General features: G+C 38.1%; 1 protein-coding gene across 2 annotated transcripts in view; it reads right to left on the bottom strand.

Annotated features, from left to right (window-relative positions):
- Nucleotides 1–1,786: 1,786 nt before the first annotated feature.
- LOC136858119 (transmembrane protein 59) overlaps nt 1,787–25,366 on the bottom strand; it is a 44,846-nt gene continuing 21,266 nt past the window's right edge. For both annotated transcript variants that reach the window (XM_067137428.2, XM_067137429.2), the window contains exons 5-6: nt 24,445–24,825; nt 1,787–3,444 (exon numbers count right to left, since the gene is read on the bottom strand). In XM_067137428.2, coding sequence (XP_066993529.1) covers nt 24,449–24,825 — 377 coding nt within the window. In that variant the 3' untranslated portion in view covers nt 1,787–3,444; nt 24,445–24,448. The remainder of the gene's footprint in view (nt 3,445–24,444; nt 24,826–25,366) is intronic.

Here is a 25,366-nt window from a genome sequence, read left to right on the forward strand (position 1 = left end):
ATCAGATGAGTTAACGAGATGAAATGAATGACATTATATATGATAGTAAGAATGAAGAGGATGAAACCCAGCGCCGGCACATAGCCCACTCCTCTCGAATAGCTCGAGACTTTACGTCTCAATCAGACGGATGAATCACCATCAACAGCGTCATATGCCCTCACATCATATAAGACTAAAAACGGTTTCCTAAGCCCTGGATGTAAAATGGCTCCTTGAATATTGTGTTCTCTACTTATCTTATGTACGTTTCCTAGCGACAGCGACTCTATGCATTCAATGTTGGTGACAGCACATTGGATTGTCATATCATATCCCAATGCACGTTTTCCGATGGTTTTTCGTTCATAACTCGCCAACGAAAGTAAAAATGAAAATTCCGGCTTCGAGGTGCATTCGGGCCCCTTTCCATCTACCTATGTTCAAAATTTCAGATCTCTGTGGGCTGTAGATTTTGCTGGGCATCACGCACAGACAGACAGACAAACACTTCCTTTTATAATTATAGACTATACAAAGAAAAGTAGACAAAGGAACTATTATTCTGTTGTTGTAACTTCTGATAAAAATAATACCAGTGTTATTGTTTTTGGATGTAATGACAATTGTTGGCGATTATACTTGTCTTCTTAGAGGAGGTGAAGAGTTGTATCGTTCTACAATGCGATTTTATTTTACGCAAATAAATCTCACACGAGAACAAGTTCACTTCCTTATATAAATTACTTTACTTACACTGTACGTCACAACATTCTATTATACACAGTCGCAAATGACACTATATACAACACTCAATAGCGGAGTACCCTGAAGTCGATTCTGACCAGTACAGATATCAACAACACTGACTCGCGCACTATAACATGCACTCTCTTGAATTCACCGCATCACTCACTCGAGTACAATACTCTGACTCCACCTCGGAGCCCGACAGTCACTCCCAGTCCATCACTTGCCTGAGTCCTAAGAACTAACTTCACTGACTGACAGCTCGATATTTATACTACTCAATCAACCATCTAGAATGATCGACTTCTGGAAGAGTTCTTACAACACTCTAATGGAACACACTCGAAAAATCGATTGACCAGCTAGTCGAATGGGTACTTGAACATTCGTTTCCTATTTACTAAAATACATGGAAATGGATAATAAAACCTTACAGTAAGTTTCCAGAACCCTTCATATATACCAAATTATAGTACAAAAAGTCTAACATACGAACATTATGGAATTTTCTACCGCTTTCGACTGTATGAATTTTGAGGTTAACTTATACACAATACGTATTTGAGGTTATACAATTTTATACTACATATTTACAGGGAAACCATATACTAGTCATGTTCAACACTTAATAAAAGATAATTTAGCATTAAATAAACTATAATTAAAATATATTAAACACAATAATTGAAGGTTTTTACACCAGTTACAATGTCGTACGTATGGCAGTTGTTCAAGGGCTTATTTCAAATAGTTTTCTGCATGTGCAAGGAGTGTACCTGCAAACGTCAACTTACCAGATGTGATTGATGTATTCGAGCAAATAAAACCCAGTTTGATAGAGGATAGTAAGTAATGCCTGTGTTGCAGGGTTCATGTGTAACAGGTTCATCTGAAAAGTGTAAACACATTTTTTTAACAGAACTGTTCTTGTCTCTCCATTTGCTCATCAAGCCTAATCCTCCTTTCTAACTTTCTGTCCTTCATGCAAATTTTAAGTACTGATTTAAAAACAGAATTGTTATACCGTAAAATGGAATTGAATAAAAGTCAAACAAAATAATTTTCTTGTGTTTATTTCCAAACAACAACATACAAGAGGTGATATGGGTAGTACACTATGACTCAAATACTCCTTTATCCCAGTAATGGGCTTCAGTGCAAGATAATATGGAACATGTCGATTTGACTAGGATTCAGTCAGGAGTATTTTTTTCCTTTATACAGGATTAGTGAATAATGAAGTCTTGTTCTTGTGAAATACTGATGATTAAAATTACAATGACTAGTTTTACTTAACATTACAATATATACGTATATCCTACGTGTTTCATTTTAAATATTGCTTGACATACATTCAAACAACATAAACTTCAAAGTAACACTTTGGTATAATCAAGCACTACATAGTTTATCTAATGAGTTGAAACACCAAGAAATTACTATACAACATCCAAATAGAGGCAATCATACTCCCACTGCAACGCAAATTGTTTTGGCAATTTAATACCTACTGTAAATGGTTCTAATGCCAACAGAAATAAATTAGTTTCACTCTAATTTTTTCACGGAATACTTCAAAATTAGTTTCTATCTGGAAAGACAGCTAATAATGATCATGTGCTCGTTTTTTCGCTCTTCAACAGGACTTAAAAAAAAATCACATGTGCATAGGAGCCATTGCCTCGACTTAATGTTGTTTGCAACGTACGAACACACAACTAAAAAACACATAGCAGAGTTTAAGATCTATCCTTTTCTTCTGTTATAATTTCAAACGCTTTGCTTCAAATGGGAATGTGCAGTACAGATTACCTCTTAATGGATAATTGTGACAAATTATATCGCACAAACTTCTATTATGTAAATAAATGATTCCATGTAAACTATACAAAAAGACATCCTTTTTTTCCAACAAAGAAAATGATGAAGAGAGTAAAATATTTTGTACTTCAAAACATAATAAGACAACATAAATAGCAACAAATATCAGACAAGTTTCCAAGGTGATAAAAGAATATATTGTTAACTACAGTCTCAAACATAAAAATAATAATTTAATTAGCATATAATACAAGAAGAATGGCAACAAATATTACCAATCTTTGGTCACATTTTCCACTCAAGCACCTTCATTAACTTATTACATTGCAATCATCCTAATCCATCATCTAGAATATCTTACTGAATCTTCTCAACAAATTAAAATAACATTACAGCAAAATTATCATATCAAAACAGTATAATGTACATACTTCTATTTTTACGTGTAAAATTAAATCATGCATCCCAACCTGCACACTGAATTTCTACAAATCCCTGACAATGATTTTTCTTGGCTTACTTTTTATCATACTTGAGTTTATACACATTACTTAAAGCAAAATTAATTCCATTAGAATATGTTGATTCTCTGCTAAATTAACAGATATCAAAAAATACCTTTTGCAAATTCTGATCATTGCAAGTGAACATATTTCTCTTTTCAGTTTTAAAATTGTTCTAAAATATCTTGCTTTCCCCTCCTAATTTAGTTACTGATTATTATTATTATTCCCCCTTCTGCGTTGAGTATTAAAATACATTATTCCTTGTAATTTAGCTCAAAAACACCAATAAAAACTGTAAAAGATAAGAGTGAGACATCTGTGAGAGAAGAAGACAAAATACATCAAGAGAATATTCAACAATTTCTTGAGGGACCACCACCTGTTTGTCCTGAAACAAAAAAGAAAAAGGGGGGAACAAAATGTTACCTAGTATGGTTCATGGTACTAAAAACACAATGAGTAGAAGAATAAGTGTGCACACTTCCTCATGCTTGCCATTGTAGTAGAATCGTCAACAGCTCCTGCTAGGCTTCAGTTTAGTTGTTTATATGGTGTGTGTGAATTCTTGCTGATATTACAGCAAAAACTGAAAGTGCAAAATTCAGTTATGTTCAGAAGTGCAGTGAATACCGGTACTTGTAAATTGAGGTTCAGCGAAAATGCTGACTTTTTTCCCTAGGATGTCGATTTGGATATAAATCAAATTGAGGTCAACAGTTCTTTACACTGCCTTAAGACGAGAAGCGTTCCTTTATGGGAACAAGGGCCATTCCAAGGAAAGATATTCTTCTGAAGTGTAAGTCTGCTATTTGCGAGTGTCATTTCATTGAGGATCTTTTAATTAAATATGACTCATTCATTATTGACGAGAAAAAAATTCAGAATTCCAAGAGTTAGTGGAGACTGAAGTCAGGACCTGTTCCACATATATTTCCAAACATGACGTCCAATCTGAGTAAGCCTTCAAAGGTTCAAGAGGTCCCCTGTTAAATGGGAATTACGTAAAGATCCACCCGTCCATCCACCCACCCACCCACCCACCCACATTTAGGGCTGTTGCCCATGTGGCAGACTCCGTATCAATCGTGTACCTAGCATTTTCTTAAAAGCTTTTTGAAGAACTTTATTGAACATTGAACATTTCCCTTGATAATTTGTTCCAATCCCTTACTCCTTGTCCTATAAATGAATATTTGCCCAAATTTGTCCTGCTGAATTTTTAACTTTATCTTCATATTATGATCATTCCTAATTTTAAAAGCTCCACTCAAGCTTTTTCGTCTATTAATGCCATATAACGCCACCTCTCCACTGACAGCTCGAAACATACCATAATGTCCAATAACGGACCATTTATATTGGTATTACATACCATATAGTCGAGCATTTCGTTTCCTTACTCCCAAGTCTACCTAGCCCAAAGATTGCAACATTTTTGTAACACTACTCCTTTGTAAGTGATTAATATCATTGTAGGTTATTGAAAGTTATTATACTTGCTAAAATAATTAATTGTTTATTATTCATCTACCTATTCAATACATTAAAGTTACAATAAATTTTAGGACTTTATCCTTATTATATTAGATGAAATGGGACATGTTTCGCCTCACTTTGGAGGCATATGCATAAACAATTACTTATTTTAGCAAGTATAAAAATTTTCAATACGGACCTACAATGATATTAATCACTTGCAATGTCAAGGCCAACCAGGCTTGTGTAAAAACGAGCAAGTATCTGAACCTCAAGATAAAAATCAGTAAAATCTCCAAAGATATTAACTTCCTAAAAGATTGTTTGAAACTTGGATTAGTACCAAAATTTCTGAAATAATTACAAAAGAAAATCATTCCAACTCAAAGATTGATACCCAGAATAAGGTTAATAACATCTGGTTAAGAAACAAAATTAAACTGCTATATATGAAAAAATCACTTTTGAATTTACAACTGTATCGGGCGCATTTAACTATTTCACAATATTTGTCGCCACTTGAATGGTATTCATTCTTGAGACATACCAATAATAAATTAATGAACATACTAGACAAAAACAAAAAAACATTAGCTCATCTGAAGGAAACTAAGCCCAAAATGTTTGATGATGATAATAATAATAATAATAATAATAATAATAATAATAATACAAGGATTCCCACCACTTCATTAAAAAATGTTCCTACCACAATCAACTTATCTAACACCACTTTCTCTGACAATGAAATGAATCTCGTTAACAAAGGCCTAAAATATAATTGACCAAATCCCCAAAAAATCGACGATATAATCACCACAATCGCGGGGGTAGAGTCTAATATAGATAAACAAATTGCTTTGGAAAAACAAAATGACATCAGATATGAAATAAAAAAGAAACTACCCACCCTTGTTAAAGAAATAAAAACTAACAAAAATTCTATTCTTTTGAAACAGACCCAAGAATTAAAAACCAAAATAAATACTAATAATGCCATAGTAACAAAAGCTGATATAGGTAATACAACTGTTCTAATGAACAAACAAGACTACATAAAAAAAACCTGAAGATTTCTTTTCCGATGAAACCTACACAACAATTAACAAAGATCCCATAATAAAAACACAGCATAATTTAAAAACACTCCTTAAAAATTCAACATTTCTTTTAAATGAACACGAACATCATAAACTAATCCAAAATTACCCACAGCCAAATCTTTACCCAAAATCCACAAGAAAGATGTTCCCATCCGACCAATTATTAACAGTAGAAACAGTCCCACATACAAAATTTCAAAATTCCTTCACAAGTTTCTTAAAAAAACATTTTAAATTCTATAATAAAAACCCCATTAAAAACTCAACTGAATTATGCAAAACTTTATTTTACGTTTAAGAATAAAATTTATCACCAAAATGGTTTGGCTATGGGTGACCCTATCTCGGGAATTTCAGCTGACATTTACCGGTATATGGACAGTTTTGAACACAACAAGATAATAATAAGAAACATCAACGGTTCTCCGTATGGTTCCCTTAAGGCGGGATTCCACTGAGGCAACATTTGGGCGACATGGAGCATGCGGCTGGCAACAAATGTTGCTCTTTGTAGCATTAAAAATTAAATAATTGAAGTTCAACCAATTCAATACATAAAAGAAAGAAATGTAGTAATTACATTCTTATTTAAATGGGACCGGTTTCGACCTTAGTCCAGGTCATCGTCAGCCGTAAAAACAAGTAGGCGAAATCACACAATGTTTATGAATATTGGAGAAATGGGTTAGTTTCACACTCTGTCAGGCACAAAGTCACAACACTATCAAATAATATATGAAGGTTATAAATAAACTTGAAGTCGCAGACGAATATTTTGTAGAAGCAAACAGCCAGTTCCCGGTGATCAGCGCGGCACATTCAAGGTCATGCGCTACGGTCTCGAACGCCAAAGTAGAGTGGAGAATGTCTTGAAGGTCCAATATTTGTCTCGGTTGCGGGAAGTTAAGTATGTATATAAAAAATATACGACGCAAATCAGTATAATTGAATGAGAACTTAGAGCACAAGTTCTCATTCAATTATACTGATTTGCGTCGTATATTTTTTATATACATACTTAACTTCCCGCAACCGAGACAAATATTGGACCTTCAAGACATTCTCCACTCTACTTTGGCGTTCGAGACCGCAGCGCATGACCTTGAATGTGCCGCGCTGATCACCGGGAACTAGCTGTTTGCTTCTACAAAATATTCGTCTGCGACTTCAAGTTTATTTATAACCCTCATATATTATTTGATAGTGTTGTGACTTTGTGCCTGACAGAGTGTGAAACTAACCCATTTCTGCAATATTCATAAACATTGTGTGATTTCGCCTACTTGTTTTTACGGCTGACGATGACCTGGACTAAGGTCGAAACCGGTCCCATTTAAATAAGAATGTAATTACTACATTTCTTTCTTTTATGTATTGAATTGGTTGAACTTCAATTATTTAATTTTTAATGTTAATAATTTCAATACGGAACAATGAAATTTTTATCTTTAAATGCTCTTTGTAGTATGCGGCTTGTTGTCAGTCGGGCACAAATGATGTAGTATGCTACATCTGTTGCCGGGTGTAGCATGCGTCACTTGTGGAGACTTGTCGCCAACTACAAACGATATTCCATTAGGCAACCAAGACAACAGTTCCTCACTCGACTTTGACCGGCTGATGACAGCTATACTTCCTTGTTTCGAATTTCTCAACCTATCATCTCACGAATCATCCCGGAAATGTGCATGGCCAGAGTGATCCAAGCTGATAAGGCATAAAGCCCTTGGCAAACAAACCACGTCAGAATTTTCAAGAGGCGAAAGCCATTAGTGATGATTTTTTGGAGTACTTTGCCAGATGAAGGTCGTGTACAATGACAGAATCTGTATGCCTAGAGGTACGGGAAGATTTAGAAACTTCTTGTTCACTGGAATTTAAAGATATTTTAAAAAATTGAAATGTATTAGTTTTAAGCAGAATATACTAACCCTATTCTGATTACTTTACCCCCTTATAGTTCACATTTCTAATACAGTTATACCAGGAGAATGAAAGATAACTCGTGGCAACTATGACTATAAGTAGACAAAAATACCATGGCACTACAGCCCTTGAAGGGCCTTGGCCTACCAAGCAACCGCTGCTCAGCCCGAAGGCCTGCAGATTACGAGGTATCGTGTGGTCAGCACGACAAATTCTCTCAGGGGTTATTCTTGGATTTTTAGACCGGGGCCGCTATCTCACCATCAGATAGCTCCTCAATTCTAATCACGTAGGCTGAGTGGACCTCGAACCAGCCCTCAGGCCCAAGTAAAAATCCCTGACCTGGCCGGGAATCAAGCCAGGGGCTTCCGGGTAAGAGGCAGGCACGCTACCCCTACACCACGGGGCCGGCAATAAGTAGACATAGTGAGGAAGAAAAAGACTATGATGAAACAGTGTTGGAAGACTGCGTAATTAGAGTAGCAGTGAAGAATATCCGAATAAAACGTAGATTAATTGTTGTGTGTTAACAGTGTAGAAAAGAGAACCATTTGTTGTTATGCTATTAAACGACGTATTTACAAGAAATCCATAGACATGGAAATGCCATAATATACTGATATGTAGAATTTATTATTACTACAGTATTATTATTGTTCATTGTTTGTTATTATTATTATTCTTGTACAATAATATTATTGGCTTCAAGTCCCACTAAACTACTTTTATGGTTTTCTGAGTCGCCGAGGTGCCGGAATTTAGTGCAGCAGGCGTTATTTTACGTGCCAGTAAATCTACCGACACGAGGTTGATGTAGGTCTACTAGAACACCTTCAAATACCACCGGACTGAGTTAGAATCGAACCTGCCAAGTTTATTATTGTTGTTGTTGTTGTTGTAGTTAGTACTATGATGTCATTAAATTCTATTTTAATAGTTATCTCTAATTTATTTATTTCTAGTGCAAACTATTGCCAGTACTAATAAGGATAAAACCAGGAATTGAATATTAATAAAATAATAATAATGGCTTTACGTCCCACTATCTACTTTTACGGTTTTCGAAGACGTCGACGTGCCACATTTTAGGCCTGCAGGAATTCCTTTAAGTGCCACCAACACGAGGCTGACGTATTTGAACACCTTCAAATACCACCGGACTGAGCCAGGATTAAACCTGCCAAGTTGGGTCAGAAGACCAGCGCCTCAACCGCCTGAGCCACTCAGCCCGGTGGGCATTGAATAAATCACAATTTTATTTACAAAAGTTCATACACAGTTAACTTATTTCATTTATTAGAGGAAAACAGTAACATAAAATCAAATCACCTCACGTTCCTCATTGTCACCTGACGTTTGGAGCATCGATGTCAAGAAGAATAGTAAGTAGATTATACAGATTTCCTCTCAATGGAGAAGCAACACCAGTTTTCATTTTCTGAATTTTTTAATGCTCTCGGTGGAAAGCTGAACGCATTTTTAAAATTTTCTTCAGTTCGTGGACACTGCAGTCATACTTTTCTGGGAGCCGTTTTAACGTATGCATTCTTTTCTACTGTTTTTATAATCACTCAATGTTACATTCCGCAATTCTGGAGCATTGTGATAATCCCCAATTAAATTCGCAGTGTTTTCAATAGCCCACTTCATCTTGTCGCACGGAAATTGTAGCACCGATCCACACACTGTTGGATCCCGGGCGACACTGTTCGACAAGCATATTTTTTAGGCATGCGGCACCAGAGAGTGTTCGACAGATGGCAACATGTCTCATGCCACACAGCCGCACGCTACATGTCGTGCCGTGTTTCTTCAATTGAAAGTCGACTGCAGCATGCTTCACTGTCGCATGCTCCATGTCGCCCAAATGTTGCCTCAGTGGAATCCCGCCTTTATGTCGATGATACCTTAGTAATAATACATAAACAACACAACAATAGCGACAACATCCTGGTATTCCTAAATAGTTTAGATAATAATATAAAGTTCACAAAAGAAGATGAGAACAATAACTCTCTAAATTTTCTAGATATCAAAATTACACGAATCCTTGATAAATTTGACTTCCAAATTTACAGAAAACCTTCCTTCACTCCGATAACTATAAAAAATAGTTCATTGCACCCAAACTCTCACAAACAAGCTATCTATTACAGTTTAATATACAGGGCTTTAAAAATTCCTCTTTCGACAAACAATTTTAAAAAAGAATTAGATTTTATAAAAGAAATAGCCAGATTCAATGGTTTCAATACCAACATGATTAAAAAAATTAATAAAAACCTAAAATTAGCTACAAATCTTTCTCAGATAAAACCTAATAAACCAAAGCACGCAATGTTTACATATACAAACCCAACTATTCACCAGACTGATAATCCCCCAAAAACCCAAGAGATCAACATCGCCTTCAAAACGCAGAATACTAATCAAAATATATTCTTTAATCACAACACACTTAATTTAACTAATAACCACTATTCAGGATCTGGTATTTACACTCAAGTGTTCAGAATGCAATTTTTCCTACATTGGTCAAACTGGACGTAGTTTTCAGACCAGATATTCAGAACATTTTAATGCCCAAAAACACAATAAATTATCTGCAATGAGCATTCTCATGAGGGATACAGGTCATCAATTCACCACAATAGAACAGGATATAAAAATCATAAAAGGAATTGAAAAACTTATACATATTCTTGGATCAACAATTTAATAAAAACCAAAACTTAAATGATGTAATAGATTTAAAAAGGTCCTCTTTATGAACAAATTCCAATTCTGCTTCAAAATTTGAACTTTCAAGATAGTCATTTTTTAAAAATCCTTAATGCGAAGTCAGTAAATATTCCTACCAAGCCGACAGATACACTTCTCCCCTCCTGCCCTCCCGTTTCTGTCAACTCTCCTCCACACACAACCAACAAGCCTATAGCTCCGCCTTCCCAAGCTCACCCCCCTCCACTAAGACCTCACGGTTACAACATGAGAAGTAGGAACTTGGCGACCGCCAGTAGTCCTAAAACTTTCAACACTAAAAGATAACCTCTCAGAGGTCTAAGGGGTAAGTGTTAATACTTTTTGATTAACTCCACTCGGCATTTCGCCCACCCACAACATCTATCAAAAGTTTGATTGTTCCCTTTTGACCGGCTTGCTTGTATCAGCATGTTCCAATATCAATGAGCTAAGCTAATTGCACCTTTATTTCTCTATCAACACTGTACAGTAATGGAAGATCGCCCAATTGAGTTCATGACAACTTTAATTACGTTATTTGTTGTTTAAAATTTAATTCTTGAACTCTTCTCCAAGGACTACGTCAAATGCTAATACTTCAACTATATACATACAGTATAAGCATGTCAAACAAATTGTTCACCTCGCAAATCCAGGACTCTAACCAGATTACAATTTTAACGTTATTATTTATACATTTCAATAATATTGTCAACTGACATCTTCCTTGGAATGTGTTTTCGTATAATCATACTGAAAAAGTGTAACAGCTTTTAAAATTACGTAATATTGCCATCATATGTCGTCATACCGTATTAAGTACATTTGATACAATCAATTTTTAATCATAGCTATTGCTATAATGACTGCTTAACCAATTTTAAGTGTATAGATGTATAATGTTAGTAACTTATAAGTTAAATTTAAATCAGGTGCCTGATTTAATCTTGAGGAGATACAATGGCTGATGATGCCTCCAAAGTGAGGCAAAACATGTCCCATTCCATCTAATATAATAAGGATAAAATCCTAAAATTTCTTTTAACTTTAATGTATTGAATACGTGGATGAACAATAAACAATTAATTAGTTTAGCAAGTACACTACTCCTTTGTCGGAAATCACCCACAACAAATCTGGCTGCTTTCCTTTGGATCTTTTACAGTTCTTGTATTGAGTAGTCTTGGTGTGGGTCCCATACTCTGGAATCATACTCTAATTGGAGTCTTGCCAGAGACTTAAGACGACGATGATGATGCTTGTTGTTTAAAGAGGCCTAAAATCTAAGGTCATCGGCTCCTAATGGTACGAGATAGGCAAGATGAAATGATAATTAAAATTTTAAAATGTATCCACTGACTAGAATTTAATACAAATGAAGATGAACAATGATTGTGAACATTAAATAATCAGTGGATCTAATTTGCAATGCCTTATTTTCGGTAAAATGATAGATGATGGTAGATTAAGACATTTCCTTAAAATGCAATAATATATCATGCAAAATACTATTTTAAAAAACACATTAAAATACAAAAACTAAAACAGAGTCAAATTAATAAAACATAGTGAACAATAATACAAAGACTAATAATGTTATTTGCTTTACGTCCCATTAACTACTTTTATGGTTTTCGGAGAAGCCGAGGTGCCGGAATTTAGTCCCGCAGGAGTTCTTTTACATGCCAGTAAATCTACCGACATGAGGCTGACGTATTTGCGCACCTTCAAATACCACCGGACTGAGCCAGGATCGAACTTGCCAAGTTGGGGTCAGAATACCAGCGTTTCAACTGTCTGAGCCACTCAGCCCGGCAATACAAAGACTAATATGATACTCTACATTTATATGCGATAAAACAAACCACTATCCCTCATAAAACGGATGACAAGTTCTGTTGACTACTCATCATCTCCAAGGATGATGGAGATGGTACTCGGGAGTTTTAGATGGTGCAGATTGATCAGGTCCATGCACTCAGGATGTGTACCACGGTAAGATGATCACCGCAAGTACACACCGGAGGGGGTTCTCGGTTTCAGTAAACATGAGTGCGTTACTATACCGTGGCCGATCCGAAGATTACATAATACCACTGCTTCCCTCCGAGAAGCCCGAAGGGAAGTCCTCCATACCTTCGTTGTACCTTCTATCACTCTCAGCTTACTTGGAAATGGAGTGGCCTGCCACTCCATCTCCCATTGGAACATAACCAAATGTCTCAGCTGAGAGCGAATATCACTTGCTGGAACTTTGTAAGGCAACGGGGGCAATGTAACAGCCTGCTTGGCAGCCTTATCAGCTAACTCGTTTCCCTCTACACCCATGTGGTTTGTGAGCCACATAAACGTGACTCTGATGCCGGCATCCAAACACCCGGCCAGCAGGTACTGGATCCGCTGCACCAGAGGGTGCCCAGGGAAACATGTATCAATAGATTGTAGCAAGCTCAAGGACTCGGTACACAGAAAAAGGTTCTGGTGCCCATCGGACAGCGTGTACCGTAGATAGCATAGAGCCCTGCTGTGCACACCCTACAGACTTCTGGTAAAGGGAAAAGAAACTTATTACGTTCAACAACAAACGCACAGCCCATTTTCGTTTCTGCCCTCGAACCATCCGTGTAAACAACAACTGAATCTGGATACCGGTTAACAATGGAAAGGAAGAGCCTCCGATAAATCGAAGGGGCCGGGTTTTCCTTCGGGCCAGTGTGCAGATCCAGGATTATTTCAGGTCGTTGTATTATCCAAGGAGGTACCCCACTTGGTTGTCTGACAAGACAGGGAACCGAAGGTACATCAAACAATCTGTGACTGCTATCCACGCGTATTCCAACTGGCCATGTTGCTAGAGGATAAGCAGCGTACAGCCGACGGTTTCCATTGTGGAATACGCAAGGATAGCTTGCGTAAAGTGGCATCTCTTTACAAATAAAAGTATTTATAAAATCCTCCTTATCAATACAAATCAACTCATCTATTAGATGGAACAAAGTCTATACATGTTTCAGCCCATTCTCAAGGCCAAATTATTACAAATTATTACAAGAACAAATTATTACATAACACAAAAACAAATTTAAAATCTTGACAAAGTGGAATGTATGTGACGTCACAGATGACACATATCTCTCCTATGAAGCTTTCTTACTTTACCGAATAAGAACTCGAGCCTTAGCACAGAGTTTTTAAAATGTTACCAAGTTGGCCACAGTAGACTGCCTATGATAGCGTTTATGAGTGCGACGGCGTTCTTTGATAGCTGTTGCAATTTCTTCGTTCCACCAAGGAATGAGTTTTCGGCGAGGAGTCCCTGAAAACGACGGAATGAACTCCTCAGCAGCAGCAAGAATAACTTGTGTTATGTAAGTTATATCGCCATCTATACTCTGCCTGGTCACGTTGTTAAAGACAGCTAGTGATGTGAACTTGGGCCAATCAGCATGTTTAAGAATCCATCGAGGAGGAGCCTTGACAGATTTCTGTTCAACAAAGTAAGAACAATGGGAAAATGGTCACTGTCACAGAAATCATCATATGTATTCCACCGAAACAGTGGGACCAACGTTCGGCTGCATAGACTTATGTCTATGCGAGAGTATGTGCCGTAACGTACACTGAAATGAGTTGGTTCACCTGTATTCAAAATATATAAATCCAGCTCTATTACTAATGTTTCCAACTCCCTTTCTCTGGGGCAAGGCGCTTCAGAGCCCCATATAGGGTGATGGACATTGAAATCGCCCAATAAAAGGAAGGGAGGTGGAAGCTGATCTATGAGATCAGTGACATCATTATATTAAGAGGCTGGCCTGGTGAAAAATAAACATTACACACCGTTGTATGACAGGCAGCAGAACGCAAACTGCTACAGCCTCCAGCGGGGTTCTTAGTGGAACTTCTTTGCAGTAGCATATCTGCCAACTTTTGAAAATGGCTATCAGTAAAACTCACGCATGACAAAAAATCTAACAATTTTTGAAATACCCCGGCTTGATGAATATAAAATTACTTCTGGGCTACAAAATACAATAATTCATGTTTTAAACAGGATACTTCAATGAAATCATATCTACTTAATGATTTGTAGATGAACATAACAATCAAGGAGGAATCCATGTTAAACAGCAGCAGGCATGGTGAATATTAGTTTGGAGGATACATGAAAAGACTTCCTTGTTGATAAATTAAGCAGATATGCGATAACTGAAAAAGGCTTTACACAATAAAACTTGTTTGATGTACCACAGGCAAGAAATAATATAATACACATGGTAAATAACATGTTAGTTTGACTTTAAAGTCATAGTTGTGACCATTTTAGATTCCTGCAAAAAGTCTTGACAAAATGTTTTGTCATAACAGTGACCAGAACTCCTGGTCTTCAAAACAGAAATAGACTCCAGAGATTCATTGGACATGGATGATCTGAACTCTGTTCTATTTTTCTTCACAAGGCTGAAAACACGTTCTCATTCTGCATTGCTATGGGGTGTGGTGAAAATAGAGAGCATTACTTTAGAAATTCGATTATACTTAAGAAGTCCATTGGCTCCACGAATTCTTGATATTTGAGTCCAACTGAAATCACCTGGAGCATCTTAATTTGCAGCCGAAGTGTCATCTACCTGAAGAGCTGTGAACTGCCTCTGAAGCTCATTCATCACCTCATCTGTAGTTTCATTCTTTTCCTTGTATAACATGATAGGAAACTTTTCCAAGAAAAAATGAATTGAAGAAAACTGTGCATCTTCAATTTTGTCTAACCTAGCAACTTGAGCATGCTTTTTTAACACATTATCCTTTAGTGGAAACTTGTTGATGATGCAGTCACAGGTAGTACAAAAGTAGTTTCTCACTGATGAAAAGAAAAGGGATTTATCTGTATCCTGGAGATCATTCAATATGTAATTGTTTGAATGACAATAACTAACTCATCATCTCTTAAATAGTTTGTTCCACCATGTACAATATTAATATCACACCCACATACCGTGCAAAAGGCAAATTTTTCTCCCTTTCTTGATTTTAGTATGCACAGAAAATCAACAGAATATGATTCTTTAAATGTCTGGAATCACTGTTTCTTATTGGATTTATTCATGATAATCTACAATAGGAATATAGCATACGAAAATGTCCGAGAACAAATGTCTCGACATGTAATGAAACATCGAAATGAACCTGGATCACTGAACGTCACATAAAATTATAACATAAACAATCAAGGCAGTCAAACACTTCATTAAAACATGTCAAAGCACACAACGTCTTAAACCATTAAATGAACACGATGCCAACCTCGTGAACAAAGAATATGCTAGGGGCTTTACGCCGCACCGACACAGATAGGTCTTATGGCGACGATGGGATAGGCAAGGCTAGGAGTTGGAAGGAAGTGGCCGTGGCCTTAATTAAGGTACAGCCCCAGCATTTGCCTGGTGTGAAAATGGGAAACCACGGAAAACCATCTTCAGGGCTGCCGATAGTGGGATTCGAACCTACTATCTCCCGGATGCAAGCTCACAGCCGCGAGCCTCTACGCGCACGGCTAACTCGCCCGGTAACAAAGAATATGCATATAGTGAAAAGCATACACACACGTGGAATGAATGTGATTCTTCCTTTTCTTCTTCTTTATCATTTAATGGGCTTCGCTAACAGCGGTATACCCAGTCACTGAAACAAATGTAATTAGTCTAACGAATACAGGAAGTTATAACACAAAAACTCGAACACTTCATTAAAATATGTCATAACCTTAAAAAGCAAAAATATTCAAGGAAGGCCAACTTTGTGAACAAGGAACAAGACTCATGTGGTGAAAGAATATGGGTTAAATTACAAGCGAACAGAGTGCAACAAAAAATTTGCAGAGCAGAGCCTGCCGACACCAAAGATTCATATGGAAGAACTGTTATCCCGGCTTTAAATTCAATTCCAATAATGACACAAACATCACACGGTTAAAAATACAAATCATATCAAAGAATGAGTTATCAACTATCGTGGACTTGCCTTCAACCCATGCAAACAATCAATTGTACGGAAGTGATTATCGAATGTTAACGTTTCAAATTTTTGTCCGTGAAGTCGTAAAACGACACATCCATCCGTAACACCGTACAATGCTGCAATTTTTGTAAATGTTACAGATAAACGGTAAAAGTTGGCTAGTATGCAGTAGGTATCAGAATGGACAAAAATGCCAATGCCACCGGAAGCTCTGTTAGCATAATGTTGCTCTGTTGAGTATAGTCGAAAATTTCTCAAGACCAAATGATGATCTGGTCTGAGATTTGTTTCCTGAATGCGTACCATACTTGCCGAATGCTTCAGCAAGATGCCTATCATAACTGTTCGAATTCCACTGTAACAGTGCCATAGTGTGGGTGTGGACTTCTGAGATTTAGGTTAGAAGCAGCAAGATGCTACCTAACCTACACTCACATCCCCATCCAAAGATGGAGATAAATGCTCCATGTGCACCACCTCGTCATGGTGAAGAGATGACGCATGCCTTGAACTTCGACATATTCCGAGGGCGGGGTTTCTTCCTATGAGGGGAGCGTGCAGGTTTTCCAGGAGCAAAATCTGCTGGCGCAGACTCAGACTCTCTGGGTGGAGGGCGTGAGACCCCATTTATAGGACAGGTGGAAGAACGCCTTGTAGGGGCGTTCTCCTTTCCCGCTGTCAATTCTTGGTCGACGATGCCACCTCCGCCGGCTTAGGCGCAGCTTTCGCCGACCTCTTGAGGAAAGGAGACTTCTTCTTCGCCTGCTGTGCCAGCGTAGGTTTCCTAGCTGGTACAGACTTGTTTGTGGTCGAAGGCTGGGATGAACCAGCCTTCGAGCTTTTTCTCTTTGCGGTGTTGCTAACAAGAGCAACTGCCACCTTGGGCGCAGCAATCTTTTGGGAAAGTGCTCCAGCTGTAAATCTCGAACCTGGGAGAGACTGTGCTATCGTGCTGAAATTAGTGTTCTGACCGGGGCATTCAGAGAATTGAACTTACGGCGATGCACTTCCTGGTAGGAAAGACCATCCAGGGTCTTGATCTCCTGGATGTTCTTCTCACTCAGGTATACCGGATAGTTCCGATCACGAGGAGAATGAAGACCAGGGCAGTTAGCGCATCTATATGGAGTTGTGCACTCTTCTGCGCCATGAGCTTCTCTTCCACACGTGGCACACACACACAGATGGATTCAAACAACGAGATACCATGTGTCCGAATTTCTGACATTGATAGCATCATATAGGAGGCAGAATGTACGGCCTCTCATTGCAACGATAGGTTGTTACCTTGACTTTCTCTGACAACAATGACAATTTGAAGGAGACTATGAACGCACCCGTGGCAACGTCTTCACCGATGACTTTGCGTGTGCTGCGCTGGACGTGTGTCATGCCACGGTGCTTCATATCTTCCATCAATTCATCGTCAGTGTTCATAACAAGATCACGGTGGAAGATAACTCCACAAACCAGATTCAAGGTTTTGTGCTCATTCACTTTGATGAGAATATTGCCAAAGTGGTCACACTTAAGCAACCAATCTGCCTGGAGCGCAGTGCTCGTCTTAAGAAGCAAACCACCATTGCGCATTTTCTTAAGTTCCTCAAGTTCACTGTATACACCTTCGATGTATTGACTGAAAAGGATAGATTTGACCAGCCTGAAATCTTGCACATCGGTTCTGGTAGAAACCAGGAACCTAGGGAGGCTGGAACCCAAACTAACACGCTGCGCTTGTTCCCAGCGGGTTGCCCCCCTTATGGAATCAAATGTTAAAGACTTGGGTAGCGAACTACCTGAGGCAGGTGGAAGTGGTTTCAACGCCATGCCCAAATTCGTCCTCGCCGAACGCCACCCACTCTGATCAGGAGCCTCTGTAGACAAACCAAGCAGCCAAGGCAATACCTACATTGTCGTAGCAGGTATTGCCCGGGGTCTGATGTTAGACAATACCTAATACGGAATGACTAAGGCAACGAGCACTAGGACTCCCTTCTTCTAATCACCTGCAATAGCATATACAGAGCGTGTACAGAGTAATAAATATAGAGAAAAAAACCTAAACAATTAATTATCATATGTCCTCCTGGCATTCGGCTGTGCGGAGACCTGTGTTGACAGGCGGATACTACTGCACAGGTATATGGCGTTTCCACTCGCAGGCTTTGCGGAGTCATAAGCGGGCTTTTGAGTGTAATCGCACATGTTAGAGCCCATCTCCGAGCAGCACGCACATGAAGAATTTTGAATCGGTCTACAACTAACCCTTAAAAAAAAAAGGACCAATGGCCACATGACCCTTTTAGTTGCCTTCTACGACAGGCAGGGATTACCTGTGAATGTATTCAACCCCTCCCATCCACAGGGTCCAACACATGATACCAAACAGCAATCCATGTCTGCACCGAGGTCGCCCCTTTTAGTTGCCTCTTACGACAGGCAGGGGACACCGAGGGGTGTATTTTACATCTGTCACTCCCACCCGCAGGGGGTGTTATCCTTTTAGTCGCCTCTTACAAGAGGCAGGGGATACCGTGGGTGTATTCTTCATTTGCATCCTCCACCCACAGGGGTCACCAGAGACTTATATGCCCTCTCCTTTTACATCATTACTACTATCCCTAAATACTCTCATAACCATGTGAAGAGATCTATAACCTTTATTAAAAAACTTGTTTATAAGATTATCTCAATGAATATCATTCCTTATAATAATACCTACGTACTTACAGTATTCCCCATGATGTACTATCACCCTATGAACACTGTAATTAACACAACAATGCCAGCTTTGCCGGGCTGAGTGGCTCAGACGGTTGAGGCGCTGGCCTTCTGATGCCAACTTGGCAGGTTTGATCCTGGCTCTGTCCGGCGGTATTTGAAGGTGCTCAAATACGTCAGCCTCGTGTCGGTAGATTTACTGGCATGTAAATGAATTCCTGCAGGACTGAATTCCAGCACTTCGGCATATCCGAAAACCGTAAAAGTAGTTAGAGGGATGTAAAATACAAATAACATTATTATTAATGCCAGCTTTGTCTTCTTGAAGTTCTCCCCTCCTCTATTAACAAAATGCTCCGAATTCCAGCTCCTTTGAAGTACTCCCCTACTCTATTAACACAATTCTCCCAATGTCAGCTTTCTCTCAAAAAACCTACATACTCCCAGGACACGGAGAGGCTCACTTAAGGTGAAGTAGATGGGTTGCAAGCAGGAGTGTACATACTCGTAAATTTGCTGATATCAGAACTTTCAGAACTATTATAGCAGACAACAAGAATGTGGCCCATGCCCACAGACAGCTGATTACATGTAAAAAAAAAACCCTGTACTAGCAAACAAGTGTTGGCGGTGCCAGCATTTCCTGGTGACAATGCCGACAAGTGATAACTTACAGCCTTACGTATTTCAAGTCAGAACTCATAATAGTTGCTGGTGAATAAATAGTACATTGTCTCATGGCCACGTTGTCAAAACTACCGATAAGCCAAGTGTGATACCGGTATTATTTATTTATACATTGTGTGACATGTCGCAAATGTGACTGAGTTGCTTAACTGCCCATAAGCCATATATGTACTTAAATTGCACATTCATATGCAATTTACATTGCAGTTCCACTTACCTTTTAAGCAGTTTGATAAAATAATTTGAACATGCAATGATACAATGTGACAAAATTTTAAAATTGGATTTTTGTATTGACATAGCTAAAACTTCCAAGGCATCAAAAGAGATCATGAACGTCAAAGTGCTTTGCAACACCAACATAGATTCGGACCCTTATCTTTCCAAAATTAAGGTAAGACTCCTACCACAAAACACCAAGCAAACTAATAAGGTTAGAGTACAACGATTCGACTTACAGAAAGTTAATGAGAGCTTCACTCAACACCTCAGTACCAAATAAGCACCTCAAACATGGGAACATATTAAGAATAATATGATTGAAACGGCAAAGTCCATAGCTCCACAAAACAAGATGTGCACTGATGACTGGACTGGACTGATGAATGTGATCATCTTACCCAATGAAAGAAAGCATGGTTAACGTGGTGCTCACTGCTCACAGAAGACAGTACAGAACTGGGAGATGTTTGAAGCCCAACGTCAACTAACAAGCAAGATAATAAGTCAGGATAAACAACATTTCAAAACACAGCTTCAGGACATCGATGAAGACTTTAAAAAAATACAAGGGACTATTACAAGACATTCAAAACAATATCACAGAAATATGACGACCCAAGCTTACACTTTCGGAATGATAAAGGAGATAATGTTTATAACAACCATTAGAATTGCCACTTGCTTGTCAACTACTTTGGAAAACTGTGAACCACCAACTGTGACCTTCGAAAGAGCTCAAACTAAAACAGTCAACCAAGACACTCAACCACCATGCAAGTGAAATTTGCTCAGTGTAGCTGTATCTTGTGCTTCGTAAAAAAAAAAAAAAAAAAAAGAGCGCTGAATCATTGCCCTTTTAAAGAATAATAAAGCCCCTAGTGAGGACTTATTTTTCAGAAATGTGGAAGAATGCAGATGAGGCTTCGACTGAGACATTAACAAACATTTTTGAAGAGATCTGGCAAACCACTAAAGTGCCTGATGACTGGAAATCAGCCCTCATCCACTCTCTCCATAAGAAAGCATCTAAAACGAATACTAACAACTACAGAGGGATCTCGCTTTTATCTATAACTTACAAGATTCTTTCTAAAGCTTTCCTTTTAAGAGCTGAAACACAACTTAATCCACAGCTTGGTGAATATCAGGGAGGATTCAGGAAGGGGCGATCATGCACTGAATAGATCCTTAACCTAAAAACTATAATTGAACTTACCAACCTAAGGAAAAAAAATAATCTAGTGATAAATTTCATAGACTTCCAGAAGGCCTATGATTTGAATAACAGGAAGGCATTGATAAATATCCTGGAAGAGTTTGGGTTGGACAGTAAGACTAGAAACATCATTGAAGAAACCCTGACTACCTCCAAATCAAAGGTTAAGTTTCCAGATGAAATTTCAGAACCTGTTGACATCAAAACTGGAGTCCGACAACGGGATGGATTATCACCTATTCTTTTTAATTGTGCCTTAGTAAAGGTCAGCATGGAATGGAGAAACACCCTCGAAGGAAAGGAAGTTCAAAGTGGACTCAGATTTAAGAGATCTAAAATTAAACTTCATATACACTGCCTGGCTTTTGAAGATGATCTAGCAATCCTAGAAATATCCACTGAAGCAGCTGAGCAACAGCTTGAGAAACTTCATCATCAGTTAGGCAAAATAGGTCTGAAAGTATCAATTGAAAAAAAAAAGGCCAATATCAAGGACAGTCCATGTAAGATAAAAGCAACACAGGGTGACGTTCAAACAAGATGTCCTAGATAGATGCATCTTTAAACAAAAAATCCAGAATTGGAGGGTACCTGAGATGAGGCAGCAGAAGAAACACTCCCATTAAGAGAATGAAGGACATGTGGGCAAGGATACGTAAACATGGTTGGAAACCTAAATAAATGTGGTCGAATGAGGCCGTAATGATGTTTAAAAAAAAAAAATTCTTCCATATGAAGGAAATCTCATTAAACAGAATTTGGTGCTCTATCTAGTAGGCTGCATTGTAAAGAGAAGTGAAATTTGCATCAACTGTTTAGACTCCATTTGCACCGTCTCTAGCGAACTACTTCCCGACTCTTCAGTAGCATCGTTTACTTTAACTAGGCATTATGGCTAAGATAGAGGTGTCACATATTTGACGTACCTCTCCCTTTGTGTACTCCAGTTGCATTTATAAGCATAAACAGTCATCTCAGAAAAACCGCATTCAGAAAATAATTTATGGGCAATATTCTTTTTGAGAGTAAAGACTTAGTTTTTGTTGGTCTGTCAGATTTAGGATTCAGTACTGATTACAGATGTGAACTTGCAGGAAAGCTAGTTTTCCATTATTTTAAATGTTACTTCCGCATGAAGAAATTTACTAATGAACTATCGTCCAAATCAGCCAAATCGCCGCAGAAGTTCTCTAAGGCTTCTGACAACTAATTCATTCATGAGGGAGTTAATATATTTTCTTGTGTGCACACTGTGTAATAATGTTTTGTCAAAGTTGTTAGTAGCTTTAAGATATTGTCTATCCTCTTGTTAAATTTATGTAACATAACCTATCAGAGTACCCTACCAGTAGCCTACAGATACAAATTATATGGTACTAGCTGCTGTACCTGTGCTTCGCTACGGTATTCTCAGAAAGACTGTCTTTGCGGTGTTCCCAACTGAAGCCAACATTGGTCATTACAAAGACATCACTAGGAATGTTGCGATTAAAAGCAACATTATCATATAAAATACCCAATCAATGAAAAACCGCACATTTTCTCACTTTTAACTAACAGTACTACGCTGCCGATCTAACCGTCCAAAGTTCCAGAAATGGAGTGACCAGGCCGCAGACAGCCGGGAACATTCCTCTGCCATTATTCCGTTAAATGTGCACATTGCTCATTCCAATCAGTGCCTCAGAGTAGGTACTGAATAGCTGGAATACTGTAGTATCAGAAAATTTATGAACCATAGGAATGGCATGCTAATGAAGGGAGATCTAACTCCCCAGCTATTTTCAGCCAATATTGAGGCAGGCTGTTACACTTGGTATCCAGCAGCAATCCCATCTATCTAAGATGAGAGCAGCAGAAGACACAAAGCACACCACAACAAACAATGATCAATTTAATGTTATTGTTGATCAATTTTATGAGCCTGCTATATTGTAGGCCTTCACATTTAGTTTTCTTCTGACTCTGTGATATTAGGGCATCACCATCACCACCAATCTTTTCATAGTCGGTACGATAAAACTGAATAAAACATTAACGATCAGAAATTGTATTCTCTATAACTTTTGTTATGCATTACTTTTCGATAGGACTAATAACGTAGGTAGGCCTAATTAAAAATTAAATTTTAGGCACCTTTACCTAAACTACCATTTCAACCAGGGTGAATAAAATTATTTATAGCGTAGACTGTAGTTCCTTATTCCCCGACTTTACATACTGATTTTCATTAAATTCTGTTTACTCATTTTCTTGTGACTCGGTGCTGGTATGGACTTAGCAACAAAAATCCAAATTCACGAACATCTCTGTTATCATAGTTGGTACGGTAAAATGTGTAAGATGCAAATTATCGTAAATTTAATACTATATAACTTTAGTTATGTAGTATTTATTGACAGGACCACTAATAACAAATATTTGAGAATTTAATTTATGCCTTCCCCTAAACTACTATTTCACTCAGCGTGAATACAATTATTTATGGCCTGCATTGTAGTGACTTATTCCCCGACTTTTCATACTGATTTTCATTAAATTCTCTTTAGCCGTTTTCTCGGGATGCGCGTACATACATACAGACAGAAATTACGGAAAATTGACATTTCCTTGTTACAGCGGACATGACTGATACAGAAATATCATTCTTTCAAAATTCTGAGCAATGTACAGACAAAACTTATTTTATGAATACAGATGTACATGCGTATAAAATGCAACACCATTTATTGCAACGTTTACCATACAGATATTATTTCATTTCTGCCTCGTGTATTGTCATATGCTCGCTATCCACGGTGCCTCACAGCTGTTTGAAAGACCTGTAGTAACAAGAATGCAATCTGCTGATGGAACATACTACTTACGGATGTGCACACACTTTTCCTTCTACTTGCTAGACTAAAAGTAAGATTAGCATTCAGATATTGTACTTCACTGCAAAAAATTGAAAGCTACAAAATAGATACTCTTATTACTGTCATAAAGCTCTTTATAATTTACTACATAACTACAAATTGTTTACTTCCACAAAATTTAACCAACATTTAAAATTTAAAAAACCCAACCTTAAGACCTATTAATTTCAAGAAACAATGCATTACATCAGCAATATGAATGTTTTGTTCTAAAACTTTCTCTCTTTTCTAAAAAAGAATCTTGTTACAACCTCCTTGCTAAGGACAGATATAACATTGTTTATCTTGTTCGAAATATTACAAGGGGCTCTATTTAAAATCTTTTTTTTTTTTTTTTAGCAAGAATGCAAAATTCTTACCTGTTTACACCTCGTTTACAAGAGGGGTATACTTTGGAGGCAGATCCAGTGGCTCCTTGACTCCTGCAGAAGTGGCTGGTATGTACTCCACATGTCCCCCACGTCTGTCTGAGCAAAGACACAGCCAAATGGCCAGCAAGATGGCAAATACAACCAAACCAGCCAATACCATGCGAGGCAGTCCCACCTTGCGAGCTGCACAATCCAACCAATCACTACCTCCATGCACACGTGAGCCATCACCCCTATCACCCAGATCATCCACAGGAAGAGTTCGAACGTGAGTTTCGGGTAAACGGCTAACTTTTCCACCAGCAACCGAAAATTCCAATTGACGTCTCAAACCTGGATCTGTCAGCACATCATCTGGTTCAAAGTCAACTGTAAGAAATGAAACAAAAAACATGCATTTTTTACTTTTTGAATTTTAACGTGTATAAAAATGGGTGCATTTCCACTGATATACTAATACTCTGGTGGGGGAACAGAATACATTCATGGTATCACCTGCCTGTTGTAAGATGTCACTAAAAAGAGCGAACTTCTGGGACTTTCAACTTAGGAGAATGGTGTGACAACCACAGGTCCTCCAGTGGAATCTGGCATTGTTTCCACTTGTGACAGGTTTCACACTTGCATTTTTTCTATCCAACCTTTCTTGGTCAACTTGTCTTTTTCTGCCCCATTATAATTAAGTTTGCAGGGGCTACGGAAACTACAAGGTGACCAGATATACTTTACTCCGGCGCAAAGTGTTTTTACTATAGGGAAGTATGCGCTCATTTGCCGCATGCAGGTTAGTCAGTAGCAGGAAGGTAAACTATACAACGGTAACAGTTTTAAGAAGTTGTGACAGGTTCCACACTTGCATCTTTTCTATCCAACCTTCCTTGGTCAACTTGTCTTTTTCTGCCCCATTAGA

The sequence above is a fragment of the Anabrus simplex genome, chromosome 1 (genome assembly GCF_040414725.1).
Source record: "Anabrus simplex isolate iqAnaSimp1 chromosome 1, ASM4041472v1, whole genome shotgun sequence".
In the NCBI taxonomy this organism is placed as follows: domain Eukaryota; kingdom Metazoa; phylum Arthropoda; class Insecta; order Orthoptera; family Tettigoniidae; genus Anabrus; species Anabrus simplex.